Source organism: Mixophyes fleayi, chromosome 4, assembly GCF_038048845.1.
Source record: "Mixophyes fleayi isolate aMixFle1 chromosome 4, aMixFle1.hap1, whole genome shotgun sequence".
NCBI classification, from domain to species: domain Eukaryota; kingdom Metazoa; phylum Chordata; class Amphibia; order Anura; family Limnodynastidae; genus Mixophyes; species Mixophyes fleayi.
Window position 1 is genome coordinate 117,699,344 of NC_134405.1, and position 18,980 is coordinate 117,718,323.

The 18,980-nt window shown below is 36.9% G+C and overlaps 1 protein-coding gene across 1 annotated transcript in view; it reads left to right on the forward strand.

Moving 5' to 3' along the window:
- Positions 1 to 4,905: 4,905 nt before the first annotated feature.
- Positions 4,906 to 18,980, forward strand: part of LOC142151950 (neuronal acetylcholine receptor subunit alpha-7) — a 184,533-nt gene continuing 170,458 nt past the window's right edge. The window contains exons 1-2 of the mRNA XM_075208081.1: positions 4,906 to 4,924; positions 5,152 to 5,297. Of these exons, the coding sequence (XP_075064182.1) occupies positions 5,157 to 5,297 (141 nt within the window). The 5' untranslated portion in view covers positions 4,906 to 4,924; positions 5,152 to 5,156. The remainder of the gene's footprint in view (positions 4,925 to 5,151; positions 5,298 to 18,980) is intronic.

Genomic DNA, 18,980 nt, shown 5'->3' on the forward strand with positions numbered 1-18,980 from the left:
ACATACATAAACCAGGGACATATAAGGTTGTCAAAATAAATGCAGGCATGAAAACAAAGGGTATAGAGGACCCTGCTCATTAGAGAGCTTACATTCTAATTGGAAGAGGGCACAGCTGAAACAAAAGGAGTGAGTGTGGTTCAGAGTGGGGATTGGGACAGTTGTGAGGGTGCAATACAGACATGGGTTTTCAGATAGTGTATAAACATTTGAAGGCTGTGGGAAAGCCTGACTGGTCGTGGTAGGGAATTCCATAAGTGGGTAGCAGCGCAGAAGAAATCTTATAGGCGGGTGTGTGTGATGGTTACCTGAGACGAGGTGAGGCACAGGTCAAAGGTAAATCTAAGAGGGCAAGAGAGAGAGTATTTTGATATTTAGTGTTGTGGGGGGCTTTGTAGGTAAAGGTGAGTAATTTGAATTTGATTCTGGAGGACAAGGACACAGGGAGCCAGTGTATAGAGAATTGCAATGTAGTGCAGCAGATGTGGAGCGGTGAGAGAAGAAGATCAGTGTTGCAGCAGCAATTAGGATGGATTGAAGTAGGGGCCACTTCAAGTGTTGACTCCTTGTTGAATAAAAAAATAAATAAATAAAAAATATATTGCCCACAGTACTTTGAGAATTCATTGTAGTGCTCCCATTACTTAGAGAAAGTTTCCTAACAAATACTTACCTGTAATCTTCTGTTCTTGTTCTAATGTAATCCATATGTGGAATGAAATAAAAAAACCCTACTGAAACGATGAACCGCACACAAGCAATTCCAAACACTAAGGGCCTGATGTAGAGTCGGACTCAATTTACACTTAACTCGTAAGTGTAAATTGCATCCCGTAATTTACACAGTAATCCAAGTTAAACGGATCTTTAGTTCCCTGTGACTCAGAATACTATACAAATTGCACAAACTCACCTCTTTATCTGCCTTATGGGCCGGTGTGCACGATACCCTTAAGTGTATCAGTCACATCAGCCCTGTAAAGCAGATTACTGAATAAATAAATTAATGGGAAAAAAAATTGTGCTTCTTCCCCCCAAACAGCACTACGGTCGGTTAAGCTGTTTGGGGAGAAGTTTTTTTAATACACCAAGGTCTGTTGCACCAGCAGAAACCACCTGCAAAAGATACGTCTCCTAAAGACCTATCTGCGGCTGCTTTCAACTCAGCATAGCATGTAAAGTGTGTGAACATGCTTTTACATAGCTAGGCTCGCTGACTACCTTCCCTAAGAGAGGTGCAAGAGGGAGATCCTTCTCAGTCTGAATGCAAACTGAGACGAACCCTTGGCTAAAAGTGCTTTCTGCACTGTTCAGTTGGACTTGCGACCGACTCTACATCGGGCCTTAAATGAGTTAATCTGTAGTTAGCATGCCTTCTTACTAGTAGGGAACGGTCTCTTATCCTTAATTGGCAGGGATTTTTAAACCACCATCCATCGTCAGTGGTTTGACTTTTCACCCTCCAAACCCCATGACAGTAAATCCTGCGTTTTGTGGCTGAAAATCACAATTGATGTGTGCCAGTATGCATGGCGGCAAACAAAACACTGTTTCGTAAATTTACCCCATAACAATGAACATTTCAGTTAAAGAAATTGGAGCAGAATTGTGTCACATCCTAATCCATCCAACCAGCCGCACAATCTGTCCAACCAACAATCTGTCTGCTCACTGGAAAAATGTGACCATCACATCCTACAATACAAAAGTAGAATGAGAAAATTGCTTTGATATTCAGCGTGAACATAGCAAATGCAGTTTTGTTGCAGAAATCTCAAATAGCTGTAATAGTATTGTTTTCAGGGCCTTTTATGACACGGGCAGGCCTCAGTAGAATAGTAGATGCCTCTGTATATAGTACTGTAGGAGGGAAAGGCATTAAATAGGTTGTCTGTTTTTAGATTACTATTATTTATTGTGTCTGCTTTTAGATTACTATTATTTATTGTTTTGATCATGCCTTTACTAAATATATTACTTTCTGTCTTTTCAGTGCTATTTATTATTTGTGGTAAAGTTGTTTATTTTTGTTGCCCCTGGATATGACAGCCCTGCTGTGGAAATAACTCTATCCAGTGAGCAGTTATGTGTCATAGAAAAAGTCAGCAAAACTAAACAATTTTTTATTTTAAGTACAGAAGGAAACTGAAAATAAAAAGCAATGTATTTAGCAAAAATTACAGGTCAACGTTTACAAATCAATTAATTAAAGTCACCTGAAGGATGTAACTCTTTTAAGCTTATTCAGACAATTTTATTATCTACTTGCCAGAGTAGTATTACTCCCCACTCAATGACGATGAAACCTTGTTGTCATATTAATTACCCGATGCTAAACAAAGGGTTGCAATGCTAGAAAAAGATGGATAAAGCTACAACCTCTAGGAATCCCTGATCTAACATAAAAGATGTAGATATTAATATTCACGGTGGCTAAGTGGTTATCACTTCTGCCCTTACTGAGTTAAATTCCCGACCATGGCCTTATCTGTGAGGAGTTTGTATGTTCTCCCCGTGTTTGCGTGATTTTCCTCCGGGTTAATTGGCTGCTAACAAAATTGACCCTAGTCTGTGTGTCTGTCTGTGTGTATATGTTAGGGAATTTAGACTGTAAGCTCCATTGGGGCAGGGACTGCTGTGAGTGAGTTCTCTGTACAACGCTGTGGAATTAGTGGCGCTATACAAATAAATGGTGATGATGATGATATTCCAAAAGGTAAGCGCTAAAATTAAATTCTTCTTGTATGGATTTGTTTATAATGTGACTGTAAACCCAAAAATAAGTTCACAGAAGTAATATGCAGAGTGCATCCTGTGACAGACACAAATGTATATGTAAAATTTTCTTCAGAATGTGACAAGTAAAAATATTTGACATTGTATGTAACTATTGCTATCTGTAAAGCTACCTTACCTACATGGATTACATTTACCCCCATTAGTACATGCAGCTCTACTCTCAATCTTCTCCAAGAGCCTGAGAAGCTGAGAGGTGTCATAATTGCACATTTAGCATGACAAAGGTCAATGTTAGTTTGTTCAGAATCAGCAGTAGCAGTAATGCATAGGCCTCTTATGGGTCATGTCAGCATTAATGTATACTTGTCATGCTAAAAAACCCATCGATAACATCATTAGTACGTCCAGAGTAAAAGTGTAAATGCACTGCTCAATTATTAACAAAAATACCATTCTTGACTCACACTTCCTACTGTTGTGTGGGCTGTCTTGTGGGTTGAAGATCATATGATACTAATTTCATGTAATCATTCACAGCCAGTGTCTTGAAAGTCAGCATATTTCTTACATTGTGATAATTCCATGGACAGTTATTTTGGAGTATAACATGCATGCTCCTGTCTGTAAATGGGATTTCATATTCTCATCTATACTCATGAATGTCATACCTGCCCAGAAAATGGCCCTAATGCTGAACTTCCTGCAGACATGTGTAAAAGTGAATTAAGAAGAACTGTAAATGTAAATGAAACATATATTTATTCATAAAAAAAAATCTGTTCAGGTATCTGTTTAATATGCAAGCAAACTATTTCCCAGTGCTCTTTTTTGGAACGAAACTAGATAGTTAATTATTGAGATATGTGTAGATAGTTAATTTATACAGATTTGTGTAGATAATTTGATGAATGCAAATTACTAGTAAATACTAAGCAAAATATAAGATACTCTGCCTACTACAGATAAAGGTATATCCAGAACCATGTAAGTTAATTATGTATTTATATACATTTAAGAGAAGGATATTATAAGAGGATGGAATTATATTAAGAAAATGTGTATCCAATAATGACTCATCCATGAGTAATTTGAAAAAATTCAAATAAAAAGCAGAATGCAGAAACTAGGCCATTTTAACATTATTGTGACATGTCTTCAAATTAACAAGACATAAGTGCCAAATTCCCCTGGACTCATTTCTTAAAGCCTTTTTAGTAATAATCCGGCAATCAGCTCAAGACGTTCGCAGGATTCTTTGAAGAAATTTTAGTCCAATAAGTTAACAGGCACACAGCTGATAAGACCGGCTCTGCTGTGAATGGACATTTCACTGTGGCTATGAAGATGTCTCTTATGAATAAAATTAACAAGAGTCCTGACATATTTCGCCATGATTTGACTCCGCTATAAAGAAAACAAATATAGATAAAGCCTGTTTCTCTTTTAGAAGCTAATAAATAAATATAGAGAATATTTGCTGATGTCTTTTTTTGTTTATGTAACATTTTTCCAGTCATTGGTTTTAAGATTTGTCACTAGAAGATGTTTTATCTCTGACAGTTACTGTTTACTATTTTGTATTTCATTTCTGCTTTCCTCTGTGCTGGATATAATTTTGCAAGTCTGTTATCCCATCATATTTGCTGTAAGTTTAGTAAAAGTTAGTTTAGTATTTAGAAAACAGTTTAACATAGTATTAAGTCCACTGATCATGGAGAGCAATGCTCTATGCAATCCAAAGAAATAATCCATATCCAAATTTAGCTGTTTTATTTATATACAACATATATAACCCCCATCTCCTCCCTTTAGCTCGTCCTCCCTTCTCTCCTCTTGCCTCAACTGGCTCCTATTGTGCCTGGTCTGTTTACCCTCCCTTAGGATGTAAACTCGTATGAGCAGGGCCCCCTCCCCTCCTGTCTCCATACCTGTTCTTCCGCTCCATCTTTACTGCATATGACTAGCCGGAGTTTCTGAAGTATTGGTACTTTTTGTTCATTGTTCTGTATGGTTTAACCCTGTATAGTCTAATGTTAGTACTGTGTGCGGTGCTGCGGATACCTTGTGGCGCCTAGCAAATAAATGATAATAATAATAATAATAATAATAATAATAATAATACAAACAATATAGCAAACTTGGCTGCTATTTTCTAAATGAATTTTATCAGCCTGCTTGATAAACGGTAAATTGATCTCAACGTCACCCTGCATTCCACCCCTATAAATCTAATTCTGCTTTAAAGCTATTTCATAACACTTCATTATTTGTGAATGTTTAGATGCGCATATAATGGCTGTATACATGGTGAAGTGATCTTTGCATAAAGCAAACGTGCTTTCTTTTACTGTTACTGTATATTGACTCCGATTGCTGAGTGAGTGCTGATTATGCTCTTCTCTTGGTTTGAAGTGTCCATGCAAGGAGAATACCAGAGAAAGCTCTACAAGGAATTATTGAAGAATTATATTAATTATAATTTAGAGAGACCAGTGGCCAATGATTCCCACCCTCTCACTGTCTACTTTGGGATGAATCTGATGCAGATCATGGATGTAGTAAGTATTAATAAATAAATAATCCGTTTCGATGACATGTCTCGATTCACAACCTGTTGTAATATGACTCTATCCAAACGGTAAACGGGGCTTAGGATCTAGGGTGAGGAGAGGGCAATGAGACTAATAATTATAATAACATGTTAACTCGGCAAGTAGCATGTACGTTTAAGTATGAATGTTGGATGTGTTTGTTTTTTTACTGTAGTGGGCAATGTTATTAAAATTAGATGCTCGTTTTAATAGTGGCTGTTAAATCTATGTAAAGCAATTGTTAATGAGTGCAGTATTCAGAATACCTATATGAACATAAACTAACTTCGATATAAGTTTTACATGTGAACAGATCAGTCACAATATAATTTTATATATAGAAACTGGAAGATGGGATTCACAAAAGTCTTCTAGGTGTTGTGTTACAGTAAAATTGCTGGAAAGAATCTGCCAGATGTATCAAAAACAAAGGTGCCACTAAGTCTATAGATTTCTAACAAATATGGGAATACTTATTCTGATTTTGTTCCAAATCACTATCCATTAGTGTATTGCTTAATTCTTACTTAAATTCACAATTATTTTTTTTTTTAATATTTCGTTGTTTTTTTTTAAGTGGTGATAAAATATTAGATATGCTAATGGAAACCTATGCAGTATTGGTACTTTTCCCATACTTCTACCCCAACTCCTTCAATAACACGAGTAAAAAAACAAACAAAAAACCCTGTAAAATAAATAATATAAATTGTATTAATTCTTATGTGAAAGTTTGTACGTATTATGCAATGTTGTTGGGAGGTTTACAGTGCACACAAGATTTGTAATAAAATATACTGCTTTAAAACAGCATATGTGCCAAAAGATTCTTTGGTATCCTAATGATTGTAGATGTAGTCAAATCAATATGTCACTTAATTTATCACTCTTATTCTGTGGCTCAGTAGAGTGTGCTGGTGATGTAACACAGTTGATAAATTGGTATGACCTAATTGGCTAGTTCCAAATATTTGTAAAGTATGTTAACTTGTATGTATGTGGGTACTGAGACCCATGATAATAGCTGTGAGCGCTTATGGTTTTCAGACACATCTTAGTCTCTAGGCTTTTTATATGACCAAAGGATCACTGAGACCAGATTCCCCTGCACATTTCTTTGCCTTGAATTTCTGATGGAACTTACTGTATGTTTTAGGATTACTGGTTGCTGTTAAAACTTTCAACAAAAAAAATGAAATGTCCAATTAAGTAACCTATGTGATATTCTCCTGTTATTTTTACTATAAAGAGATTTTAGGATCAAAGAAAGTGTTTGCCTTCCTCTAAAGATTGATGTGATATTGCTATTGGCATCTTCATAATGTTAAGTTTCTAAGAGTCAGCTTGATTATTTTATACAGATATGCTCATGAGTGATTTGACCTCTTATAATTATTTACTAGTGTGCATGTAATTTGGTATCGCTGGTATCCGCAATATTCTCCCACTGACCTATAAAGTTACTAAAATGTTACCTGTATTTCACTTTAAAGACAGGAAAATATCTACACTGTGTATAAATGTTTATTCATTCAACTGCACCTGATTGTTTGCGCAAAAAGATTTAGAGTTGTGTAGTATCAGGGGAAGGCTGACAAATTTTAGCCTGGGACAAGATTCGACTCAGCAGCCTATTAGGAATATTTTAAAGGAAAAAATGCAGGTGGCCGAGTGACCCAGCCCAAGGTAGGCCACTATGGGACCGCCTTGGGGGGTAGGTGTCCCCCTGCCTCCCAGCCCAGCCTGCCCCTGTGCCCCTGTGTACTAGTGTGGACTTGATCAAGATAAAAGAGCAGCAAATATATAGGACATTAGGGGCAGATTCTATTTAGCGCCAGGTGTCTCTGGAACATCCACGGAGACACATCACACCAATGTTATGCCAGAAATATCCGCTCATACGCTCTGGCACCCCATAGAGGTGAACCGAAAATCAGTGGAGATTCCTAGCCTAATGGCTGGAAATAGACGCAGCAAAACATGGAGGAGATGTCTAGCTGCACCTTGCGCCAAATGGAATCTGTCGCTATACCTGTAGTGCTTGAGAGCTGTATAGGTGTTTTGTTACATGGTGTAACCCACAGCTTAATTGTCCTTATAATATGACAAGCATAAAAACTACTTTCTTTCTAGTTTTGAAGTATCTATGAAATATGTTGAATCACAGAAGGGTCAAATAAGTGATTACACAGATTCTGGAAGAAATCACAAAGTGTTCCTGTTCTCCACTGATGCATACCAGGCAATGTTTTATCATTTTATTTCGCTGTATCCACAGATTTGTGCCAATTATGGTATAAACAGATCAAGTGCAAAAAAGTAAAAATGTTGCAGTATGTGCTGATGATTCCTGTTTCTTCCTGAATTGTTGCAAACTTAATGAAAATACACATATGGTCATTTGCTGCCTACGGTACTTGAGCATTTGAGTAGAATTCCTATATTTAGTGTCATGTGAATGGATATGGTCACCTGTCAGCTTGGAGATAGGTTTTTAATGGTTGCAACTATGTGTAGCTCTGCACACAGTCAATATATGTCAGTCATTCTTATATTTACATTCATTTTGAGTTACTGGGCTCACTTCTAAATGTATATTGGCAATATACACAGTTGAACAGTGTGCAATTACTGTAAAAAACTGAAATAGATTCAGAAGTGTCAGTCAGCCTATTTTGTAATGGGAAACCTTATTTGTGCACCAGGTGGTTGCACTTAGTTATGTAATTTGTGGATACAAAATGATAGTTTAAGTCAAAAACAATCTGACATTTTAATTACAACCATCAATTTTCTACCCTTATTTATGTTATTTAATATTAGAGTGGAACTGAAACAAGCAGTATAAACCCCATACTAATGTACTGATCGTCGTATGGGGGAAGTGGAGAAATGCGCCTTCAGTACATGGTGCTAGGTGCACAGTTTCATTTGCATCAGAGATGCATGTGTTCCAAGCACAGCGGTTAGCTTAATAAAATCCTGCAGCTGTCACCCGGCAAACGTATCCATTCCCTCTGCAGGTATGAACACATGTCATAGTAGTCAAACTAGTCAAAAGTTTTACATAGAGATATCTATATTTGTCTTGAACTGCTTTTTGACAGTAATTCTATGAGAACCAGGAATGCCACTAAAATGTCTTTTCAGTATAAAAATACATCTTTAAATTGATTAATCAAACAGAAGTGAACTATTATCTCCAGGAATTTTTGTTCACAGATTTAGGAAGGTAGAGAAATAAAATTTTAAGTACATTGTGGACGTATGTACTGTTTTATTCACCTGATGCCAATATGAAGGGCGTAGCACAGTGGGCAATATGATGTCAGTATTGTTATCTCTCAGTACTGGGACTGTTTCAAGCAGGACCCTATCTGTGTGGAGTTTGTATGTCCTACTTGTGTTCACGCAGGCTTACTCTGGGATTTTCCACAGTCCAAAAAATTACTGGTAGGTTATTTGGCTGTTGACAAAGATGGACTATAGTTTGTACGTGTTCACGTGGAAGAGAATTTATACTATAAGCTCCAGTGGTGCAGGGACTGATGTGAATGATTGCATATGGTCTGTACAGCCTGTGTAATATGATGGTCCAATATAAATAACTGATAAATAAATACATAAATAAGTATGAAGTCTATGCAAAATAATATTAGAGACTTGATTTGTTAGCTATGTTACTACATATCATTGTTGTGAACAATTAGAACGATGCAAGTGATATTATGAAGGGATATACAAACAACTTATGCGTAGGACTGTGTTGAATACAAATACTAACATAACTGCCAACTGCCATCTGATTTCCAAGGAAAATGCTAGTTTTTAATGATTTGTCCCTGGACTTTTTGTCCCTGGCAATGTCCTTGATTTTTAAGTGTTAGACCAACTGGGCAATACCACTTACCTAGATCTGCAGATGTGGTGCAGTTTTCAGTGTAATCTATGAGTCCAGATTACTTAAACAATTTAAAATACTATAGGATTGTAAAGTAATAAATGCAGTACTCATGGTTTTTGGACGGGTAGTGTATAATATTAACTATTATTATACCCTTTGTTAATACTTTGTATTTATAAATAATTTAGTTTAAAAATATGGTAGACTTAAGTTCACATTCTGCAGTGCCCCATAGTCCACCTGTCACTGTGTGTCACAGCTATACCTGTTTAGTGGAAACTTTTGATAATCATATCTCTAATATGTTCTAATTGTTGAGCCAAGTCAACTAACTGAGCTAATCTACTCTATCTGTACCACATGTGACCACAATAAGGGCAATAAGGGGTCTCTTTATCATTTACTGTCGATATGACCTCTCTGTCCGTATGTATTACCCAGTATTGTCTTATTGCTATTTGTTCCCAATTGAAAAGTGCTATGGAATTTGCTGGCCCTATATAAATAAATGTTGAGGATGTTGATGATATATATGAGAGATTTTCTATTACAGCAATAGAAAATCTTCTCTCATCGCTATTTGACAATACATTTTTACTGGAGCAGCTGAGTGATACTCAACTCGCTGGAGATACTGGCTGGCAGTGGTAAGGCTGAACTTGCCACTTTACCAGGCCAATGTGGGATTATATGCGCAACACACACATATATTATATATATATGCATCTATTTACTGTTTGCCTCTTCTCCAAACCAGCAATCTCTTTCTGGAAAGCTGTTTCTCTGAGTCTGAGTTTTCAGATTAGAGAAGGTGCAAATGTTTGATGGCTGGAGGTATATATATATATTACATAGAAATATAGAATTTGACGGCAGATAAGAACCATCTAGTCTGCTAATTTTTTAACTTATGGTAACCTCAAACTCTATTTGATCCTTAGTTCTCTGTAAGGATAGCCTTATGCCTATCCCACCTGAAATAATGACTCCTAGATCCCCTACCTCCTCCAGCAATTTCCTTTATAGTGCCATTCATACTATATTTAGGCTTTGTGTTTTTGAGACCCAAGTGCTGCTACTTAAGGTCGATGATTGGCTAGTAGAGAGGCTGTGGACTATGATGTCACTGCCCAGCATTACTCTCTCAAACTGAAGGCAGCAGGATAAGTCACAAAGTTAGGAAACCTTAAACATTAGCATTGTGCATATCATTCAGTTTTGCTTGTGAAACAGTGCCAATACCTCCTGCCAACACTGTTTCTTTTTTCTCTAGTAGTTTATTATAATTTTAACTTGATTTTATTATGTTGATCTTAATTCACATTAATTTTAATTGATTTGCTTGATCTGTAATTTAAATGATGTATTATATAAACTGTATAATAAGAATCAACAAAGATTCATATAGTATGGAGTAGTCTTTATAGCATTTTTCCAGGTGAATTGGAGAATGCAGTTTGTAAGATTCACTGGTGCTTGAGATCCACATTCAATTGACAGATTACTGTGAGAGTAGATGCATCAGCAAATAAGAAAGTAAATCCAGATAAAGGTCACGCATGACATTTCATGCTACTTTGGGTGTATGCACATTTTAAAAAGGTTTCACTTTAGTAATACATTTTCAGTTTCATTGGCTTGGTATTTTATATTGACTTTAATACCCAGTTTTCACTGAACTAAAGTAAGGTCGTTTTCAGCTGGGACCAAATGAGCTGCAGAATAATTCCTTCTGTGACCATTGATATTGGTTAGTGGTTAATACCATACAGAAGTCACTTACATTATTTTTATTATATTATTTGTCATGTCAGAATTAAGTTATATCTGCAGGGGTTGCTAAAGCCCCAATGTTACACAGCTACACTTCCAGCCTATTATTTCCATGCTCGCTGTTCTAAATAATACATTCCTAATGTTGGGAGATATACTCTTTGTGCCATGATGATATTGACTATAAGGGTCCAGTTTTTGCTCCGTCTGAGCAAGGGAAACGCCAAACTCATTTCTCCCATCAATGTTCTCCTCCCTTTCTATTAGACTCTCCCCAGCCTCCAATGCTTCAAATGCTCCCTCCAAACACCTGTTTATCAGAGCTTACCAGATCACTCCCTAACATCTACCTACTGTCCAGTCCTTCTTCACACATACATGTCACCCCATATTGTTTCACTCCATCCACCCCCCTTTAGATTGTAAGTGCTTACGAGCAGGTTCCCCGTTCTTCCCCACTTGCTTCCTACCCCTCCATTGCCACCTTCAGTTACCCTTGCCATCCTAGTTATTGCCCGGGAATTGCCCTTTGAGTTATAGCTTAATTTAAGCTACCCTGTTTGTTTTACTACTTGTATTTGATATCCGCACTTTCAAGTTCTATTTGTGCTATGTAAAGTTTGTGAACTTTTGTTTGTGTACGAAAACTATGTCTACTTAGTTTGTACTACCGCCATGTACGGCGTTGCTAAATAAAAGATAATAATATTGTTTTAAGGTGCAGCAAAATGCACCTACATGAAATAAAAGATTTTGTGTTGTAAAATTAAATATTTAATTGTGCTGAAAGGTGTATAGATTGCGCATTTAGGGTTGACAATGCCTATTTATAACTTAGTCACAGAGCTTCTATTTCCTTGTAAATAGTTTTTACAAATCCTCACTGGCGCAGGTAATTGGCATCAGCCGGTACTTTCAATAGGATGCCTTTAGCACCAACCAGGAGTATTATATAGAGAAGAAAGCATTAACAGAAGTGATTCTTATAATAGAATAAAGCATCAAAAAGTACAAATGTAACACACAAAAAGAATACAGTCCCAATATTACCCAACTTTCATGACTTAAGATATAAATGAGACTGGGACGAGCAATGTTTTAACAGAAAAAAGGAAACAAATTGTATTCAGTTAATTAAAGGATGGCCCTAAAGTAAGAATATGTAGGATTTTGAAGGGACAGTTTTACATTTCCATCTGTGACAGCAATCCTGTAAATTGTTCTGCAAAATGATTGCACTGAGCCACGTAAAAAATGGCTGAAATGGACAATGTACATGTAAAACAGTCAAATAGGTGTAGTCAAGGGTAGCGCATGTGCCCTGGGTACCCTAGATGCCTCTTACGGTGAGGGCGGGTGGCATCTTCTTTGGAGCAAATTCCTTACTCATTACCAACATGTTGGAGTGGCAGCAGACAACTTCACAGGAAAGAAGCTGTTTGCCCCAATGTCAGTGGCCGCTCTCAGTCGTAATGAGTGACAATATGTTACTCATTCAGTGCTTCAGCCGCTGCCTAAACCTTTTTAATCCAGATGAATGCCTACGTTCACCTAGTAGTAGCACCAACCCTTGGCGCAGATTTGCAAAATTACACGCGCTGTGTCTGCATAATTTGCAGTAGTAAATTACCGTTACACGTCCTAAAGGTTTCTCTGATGTACCAGACTCTTTTTCTTATTTCTGGATCAACGCTACCTGGAGGGAGCTTGGACCCTGGTGTGGTGGTTTTTTGCCCCTCCACTAAGGATGGACCACTGCAGCCTATGGGATGTGACCGCATCCCCTATCTGACCAGTCATACGCAGCCATTTAAAGCTTGTTTATTTGAAGGGAGCACTACTAAAGGCTGAGCTTTACTGTCACATTTACAATTTTACATAGTGCATCTCCTGAAGATATCTCCATACACAGGCACACTTTTAGTTGGAGGGAGCTACTCCTATCTCTACTGAATCTGCTATCCCAGGCCATGGGTTAGACCTAGAAAAGTCTCCATAGCTACAGAAAACAAGCAACAACTTGTTCTAGAGCAATTGGAAAAGTCATGTTTATACAGTCAATATAATACATAGTCTCTGATGCATTGTAAAGTTCTGCACCTGTTCATAAACAATAGCAACAAATACACTTGTACACTGTTTTGCCAATGATAAATACATGAATTAGTAAACTTTTATAGTAAGCTGAAGGTACTATTTGGGGGGGGGGGTGTTTAATTTTCAGCTTTCCGTAATTTTAATTATGAACAATTCATAATCTGACCATGTTATCTACGGTAGTCTTCTGCATTTGTGCAGGAACACATGGGAAAAAACTTTTTCTGGCCTATTGATTCTGTGAAATGTAATGATTTTACAGTTTCTTGTGACTTTTAACAACCTCAAAGTTGTACTGGACGGGAAAGTTAAAAGGAAAAGCTTACGCTGTAGGATCTTAATGCTGGCTTATACAGTTCTGCTTTCTGCAATATATTTATCTTAGCAACACTACATGGGTACTTTAATTAGCTTTAGTACATTAAAATGCCCTTTACAAATGCTTAGTTAATCCTGTTTGCCATCATTATATAACCATTTTGTATTATAAACATCTCTGAAATGTCATTAATTGATAAACAAGACAATGTAAGCCTATTTAAACTGCACTTTAACTTGCTGCTGTTGAATTTTACTAGAGTGCATTTGGTATTCTAATTAAAAGCTTTCTGAAATGTTCAACTTACAACATACTGAAATACAGGAAAACAGATATATTGATGTAAAGCTACGTTTTGTTAAAAATAGGATCGCATTAATCTAGGATTTTAAATATATAGACTAATGAATGAATTACCTAGAGATTCAGTAGAAGGAAAGAGAGGTGTATGACCATTAAGGGGTCTTTTTAATGCTTTTCTCCTTCACACGGGTGTGTGTAACACATTTGAAGTGCTAGGTTGCTCTTTAGTCCAGTCGCCCAATCATTGTTACGTGCACCATTGGCAGGTCTGTGCGACAACTGAAGATACCTCTCAATTTACCCACCTGTGGGACAAAGCTGTCAAAAGACAAAGCTGAAAACTACCGAGGAGGAAAGGGATTTAGGAGTTACTATTTCACATACTTACCTACTTTCAAGAATCTGTTTCCGGGAGAAGGGCGTGACTGGAGGGTGGGAGGGGACGGGGCGCGGTGAAAAAATTACGCGATTAACCGTGAATCGCGTCATTTAGTGGTGGCTGTAGCACGGATGCTGGAGATTTGCAAGCTCTCCCGGGAGTCCGTGAGACTGATCGGAATTTCGGGAGTCTCCCGGACAATTCCGGGAGAGTTGGCAAGTATGCTATTTCAGGTGGCTTAGAGGCAGGTAAGCAATGTAACAAAGCAATGAGAAAGGCAAGTCAACTGCTTTGTTGCATAGGGAGATGAACCAGTAGCAGAAAGAAAGAAGTAATAATACCACTGTATAGGTCATTGGTACGGCTTCATCTAGAATACTGGGCCTGATTCATTAAGGAAAGTACTCATTTTTTTACTTAAGTTTTCTCATGGACAAAACCATGTTACAATGCAAGGGGTACAAATTAGTTTATTGTTTTGCACATAACGAAAATACTGGCTTTTTCTCCTAGATCAACTTAAAATTTCAGCATACAAATAACCTATCAAGTATTTGTGTGCTACATGAAAAAGCAGACAGTATTTTCCTTATGTGTAAAATAATAAACTAATTTGCACCCCTTGCATTGTAACATGGTCATCCAGAAAACTTAAAAAAACTTACTCAATTTCTTGCTTAACTTTCTTTAATGAATCAGGCCCACTGTGTTCAATTCTGGAGACTATGGGCCTGATTCATTAAGAAATGTTAAGCAAGAAATTGAGTAAGTTGTCTTACTTAAGTTTTCTGGACAAAACCATTTTGCTATGCAAGGGTTGTAAATTAGTTTATTATTTTGCACATAAGGAAAATACTAGCTGTTTTTTCATGTAGCACACAAATAATTGATAGCTTATTTGTACACTGAAATTTAAAGTTGATCTAGGAAAAAAAAAGCCAGTATTTTACTTATCTGCAAAATAATAAACTAATATGTACCACTTGCATTGTAACATGGTTTTGACCAGGAGAAAATTTTAGTAAAAAAAATGAGTACTTACCTTAATGAACAAGGACCTATAGTCATTAAGGAACTTAGGCAAGAATTTGAGTAAGTTTCCTTACTTAAGTTTTCTGGACAAAACCATGTTGCAATGCAAGCGGTGTAAATTAGTTTATTATTTTGCACATAAGTTAAATACTGGCTGATTTTTCATGTAGCATACAAATATCAACTTTAAATTTCAGTGTACAAATAAGCTATCCAGAAGGATATAAATACATTAGATACTGTACAAAGAAGGGAAACTAAAATGGTGCATGGTCTACAGCACAAACTGACCCGGAAAGACTAAAATATCTTAATATGTATAGTTTGGAGCAGAGAAGGGGGACATGATAGAAACTTTCAAATATATCAAGGGTTTTAACAAGGTGCAGAAGGGAAACATTATTCAAAGGAAGAGAAACATTAGAACATGAGGGCCTGTACTGAGACTGGAGGGAGGTAGATTCAGAGTAATTATGAGGAAAAATTGCTTCACAGAAAGGTTGGTGCATAAGTGGAATAGTCTCCCATCAGAGGTGGTAGAGGCTAATACAGTAGAGCAATTTAAACATGCTTGGGATAGACATAAGGATATCCTTACAAAGATTAAAAGACCAAATACGGTTGAGGTTACCATAGGTTAATAAAAAACATAGGCAGACTAGATGGGCCAAGCGGTTCTCATCTGCTGTTAAATTCTATGTTTCTATGGCAGAGCCCTCAAATCAGGACTGTCCTGCCTAAATCTGGACAGTTGTGAGGTATGCATATGTATTACTCAACTCACTTTGAAAGTGTTAAATAATGGAACAGATGGAACAACATTTTCAAAACTGTGTCACAGAATATTCACATTATTTCACATTTGCCCACAATATTTGGCATGTTTTGCTGGTGGTGTTTGGCCTTAAGTGCTCCCAGTCCCACCCCACCACCTCACTCATACTTTAATTATCTACAATACATTAAAAAGCTCTTTTAAAAACTGTGCAATTAATCCTGCTTTTGGTCATTATTTAACAATTGTGTATCAGAAATATCTCAGAAATGTTATTAATTGATAATTAAGAAAATGTATGCTGCTGCTTTATTTTTGTATAGTACATTTGGAATTCTAATTAACATATTTCGTGAAGAGCTTTGCAAAACATTCTGTTTATAGTATATTAAAATACAAGGAACCAGACATACTGAGCTAGAGCAATTTTTTTTGCTAAAAGGTTTTTATCTGGGCTTTAATTATAAAGACTAATGGGTGAATTACCTAGAGATTTAGTAAAAGGCAGGATATGCATACAATCAGATAAAGGCCAACTTAATGCTTTTCTCCTTCACCTCTTGTAAAAGTATATACTTCGGTGGTAGTCAGTATTTACCCTGCAGTAATGCCGACCACAGTTAGCCCGACGTAAAAATTGCAATTACTATAAGCCCGACAAGGAGGAAATATTGACTGGTTTTAAAGTGGCAATATCAGGGGATCTCATTACATCAAGTAACATAATAAATCACTATACAATGTGGACCTCATTTAGAGTCGGACGCAAAGTCCGTTTTAGGCGCATTGAACCAAAAAACACTATCACGCATGTGCAGCAGCAAGCACCATATCCGCCTGCATCTTGGACGCAATTAACACTTGCGACAGCTTCTCAGCGACAGCAACTCACTATGAGAAAAATGGCGGAATGCGGAATTGTGAAAGCGTGACCCTGTAAGTAAATCCTAGACGCAGTGAGGCGCAGACACAACACACGTCAAAAAAGGGCTAAAACTGTGCGGCAGGAATTAGGTGGCGCAAGCAGTTAGCTAGCTGCAGGAACTGCTCGCAGCTCAGTAGGGCATTACGAGTGGGACGCGACTGGGGTTGCTTGCCACTTGTAATACCCTGCCAAGCTGCGGCACACTCCCACTCAGACACTTCTTAGACGGACTTTGCGTCCGACTCTAAATGAGGTCCTGTAAGTACACCAACACCCCTTGTAGCATATAAAATGGCAACATTTTGTAAATATTGCTACCAAAGAGGCAGTTTCACAGCGGTACATGCAATTTACAGAAAACATTGTTTCAGTTTAGACGATACAATCTTCAAGTGGTTTCGCTTTGCCATTCCGTATAATGACATTCTGCACTATATTTGTAAATTTTCATTTCACAGAATATATATTAATAGTCTATATAATTATGTCATGTACAGCGCTGTGGATCCTTTGTGGCGTTTTATAAATAAAAGAGAATAATAATAATATCAATGGAGCTGGGATGATGACGTTCATTTTTCTCTGCTATACAGTGTAGTTGGACTAGGAGTGGAAACACAAGGTCAAGTTCAGGTAGGGAAATATGTGAAATCAGGCAAGTATGTGACAATGTGTACATAATACCATATCTAATTACACATATTACTTTACTTGTTCTGGCAACATCTTAACATAAAGCTCCATGTGCAAAGCAATCAATAGTTCAATCAATATTGATTTATAAAGTGCCAGCATATTCAGTAGCGCTTTACAGTTGGGTACAAACATAGTATTAAACAAGACTGTATTACAGACAGACAGAGAGGTAAGAGGGCCCTGCTCGCAAGCTTACAATCAAGAATAAGAAAATAGGTGGGTAAAGAGATGATGATTCTACTAAGTTCACGCAGAAATCAGCAACACTGCTAACAATATGAAATATGTCAAATATTATTACTAGTATTATTTAATAAGATAATAGTTGCAAACTATTTTAAAATAAAGAATACTACATCATAAAGAAGAATGAATGGATAGAGATTGGCACTTGCCAGGCTCCTCCTCCACACCACTCTTTCCGATGCAGAACTCTTAAACTCCTCCCACACCAAGCTTTCAATAATCCTAAATAATCCTACGCCACTGGGGTTGTTACATGGGGAAAAAGATTGTGCATTGAAACTTGAGGGGTGAAATGTATTTCAAATTGTCCCTAACTTCTGGCTGCTAGTTTATATTACGCCTATTTATTTTTGTTGGTATATATTCAGTATTCATTTTAATTGTGTGTGTCTTTGCCTATTGTTTTTTAACATTTATTTATTATGAGATAACCATATTTAGCATGCTATGCTTGTACAGGCATATTTAAAATGACGAGGGAAACAATTATATTGTAGTGTAGTATATCAGTTATGCCATTAATATACCCACATTATACCTAAAATCAAATAATCATTTATTTCATTATTTCATACCTCACAACTGTCCTTTTGTTGGATTCCACAATCTCATGTTCCTTTTATATTCTTCTCCTGTTGGTGTCTAAAAAAAGTTTCTCCCTGGCTCTTAAATTTAACATTATAGTTTATATTTGTTCTGTGCATCATTGCGTTCTTGACATTCTTTACCATGGTAACATGTTTAATTAAAAGTCCTTGGGAAGCCTACCTAAATTTATGACTATTAAAGATATCACTTCAATTTCCCCTTGGCTATTTATACAAATATTTAGTTTAAACTTGCAAACAGAAACATGAATTTCTATGTATTCATTATTGGTAACTTATTTATATAGCACCTACAGATTTAGGCGGCACCTTACAAAAAACATTTAATCATTCTCATCAGTCCCTGCTCCAGTGTAGTGTACAATCCATATTACCTGCCAAATGAAGACACACACTAATTTTTTTTAGAAGCCAATTAGCCTATGAGCGTGTGAGGAAACCGGAGCAGACAGAGGGACCCCACACAAACACAGGGAGAACATATAAACTCCACACAAATATAAGTTGACAGGTCAGAATCAAACCTAAGAGCACCAGTGCTGTGTGGCAGCATTGCTCACCACTCTGCCAACAGAAATGGACTAAGGCTCTAA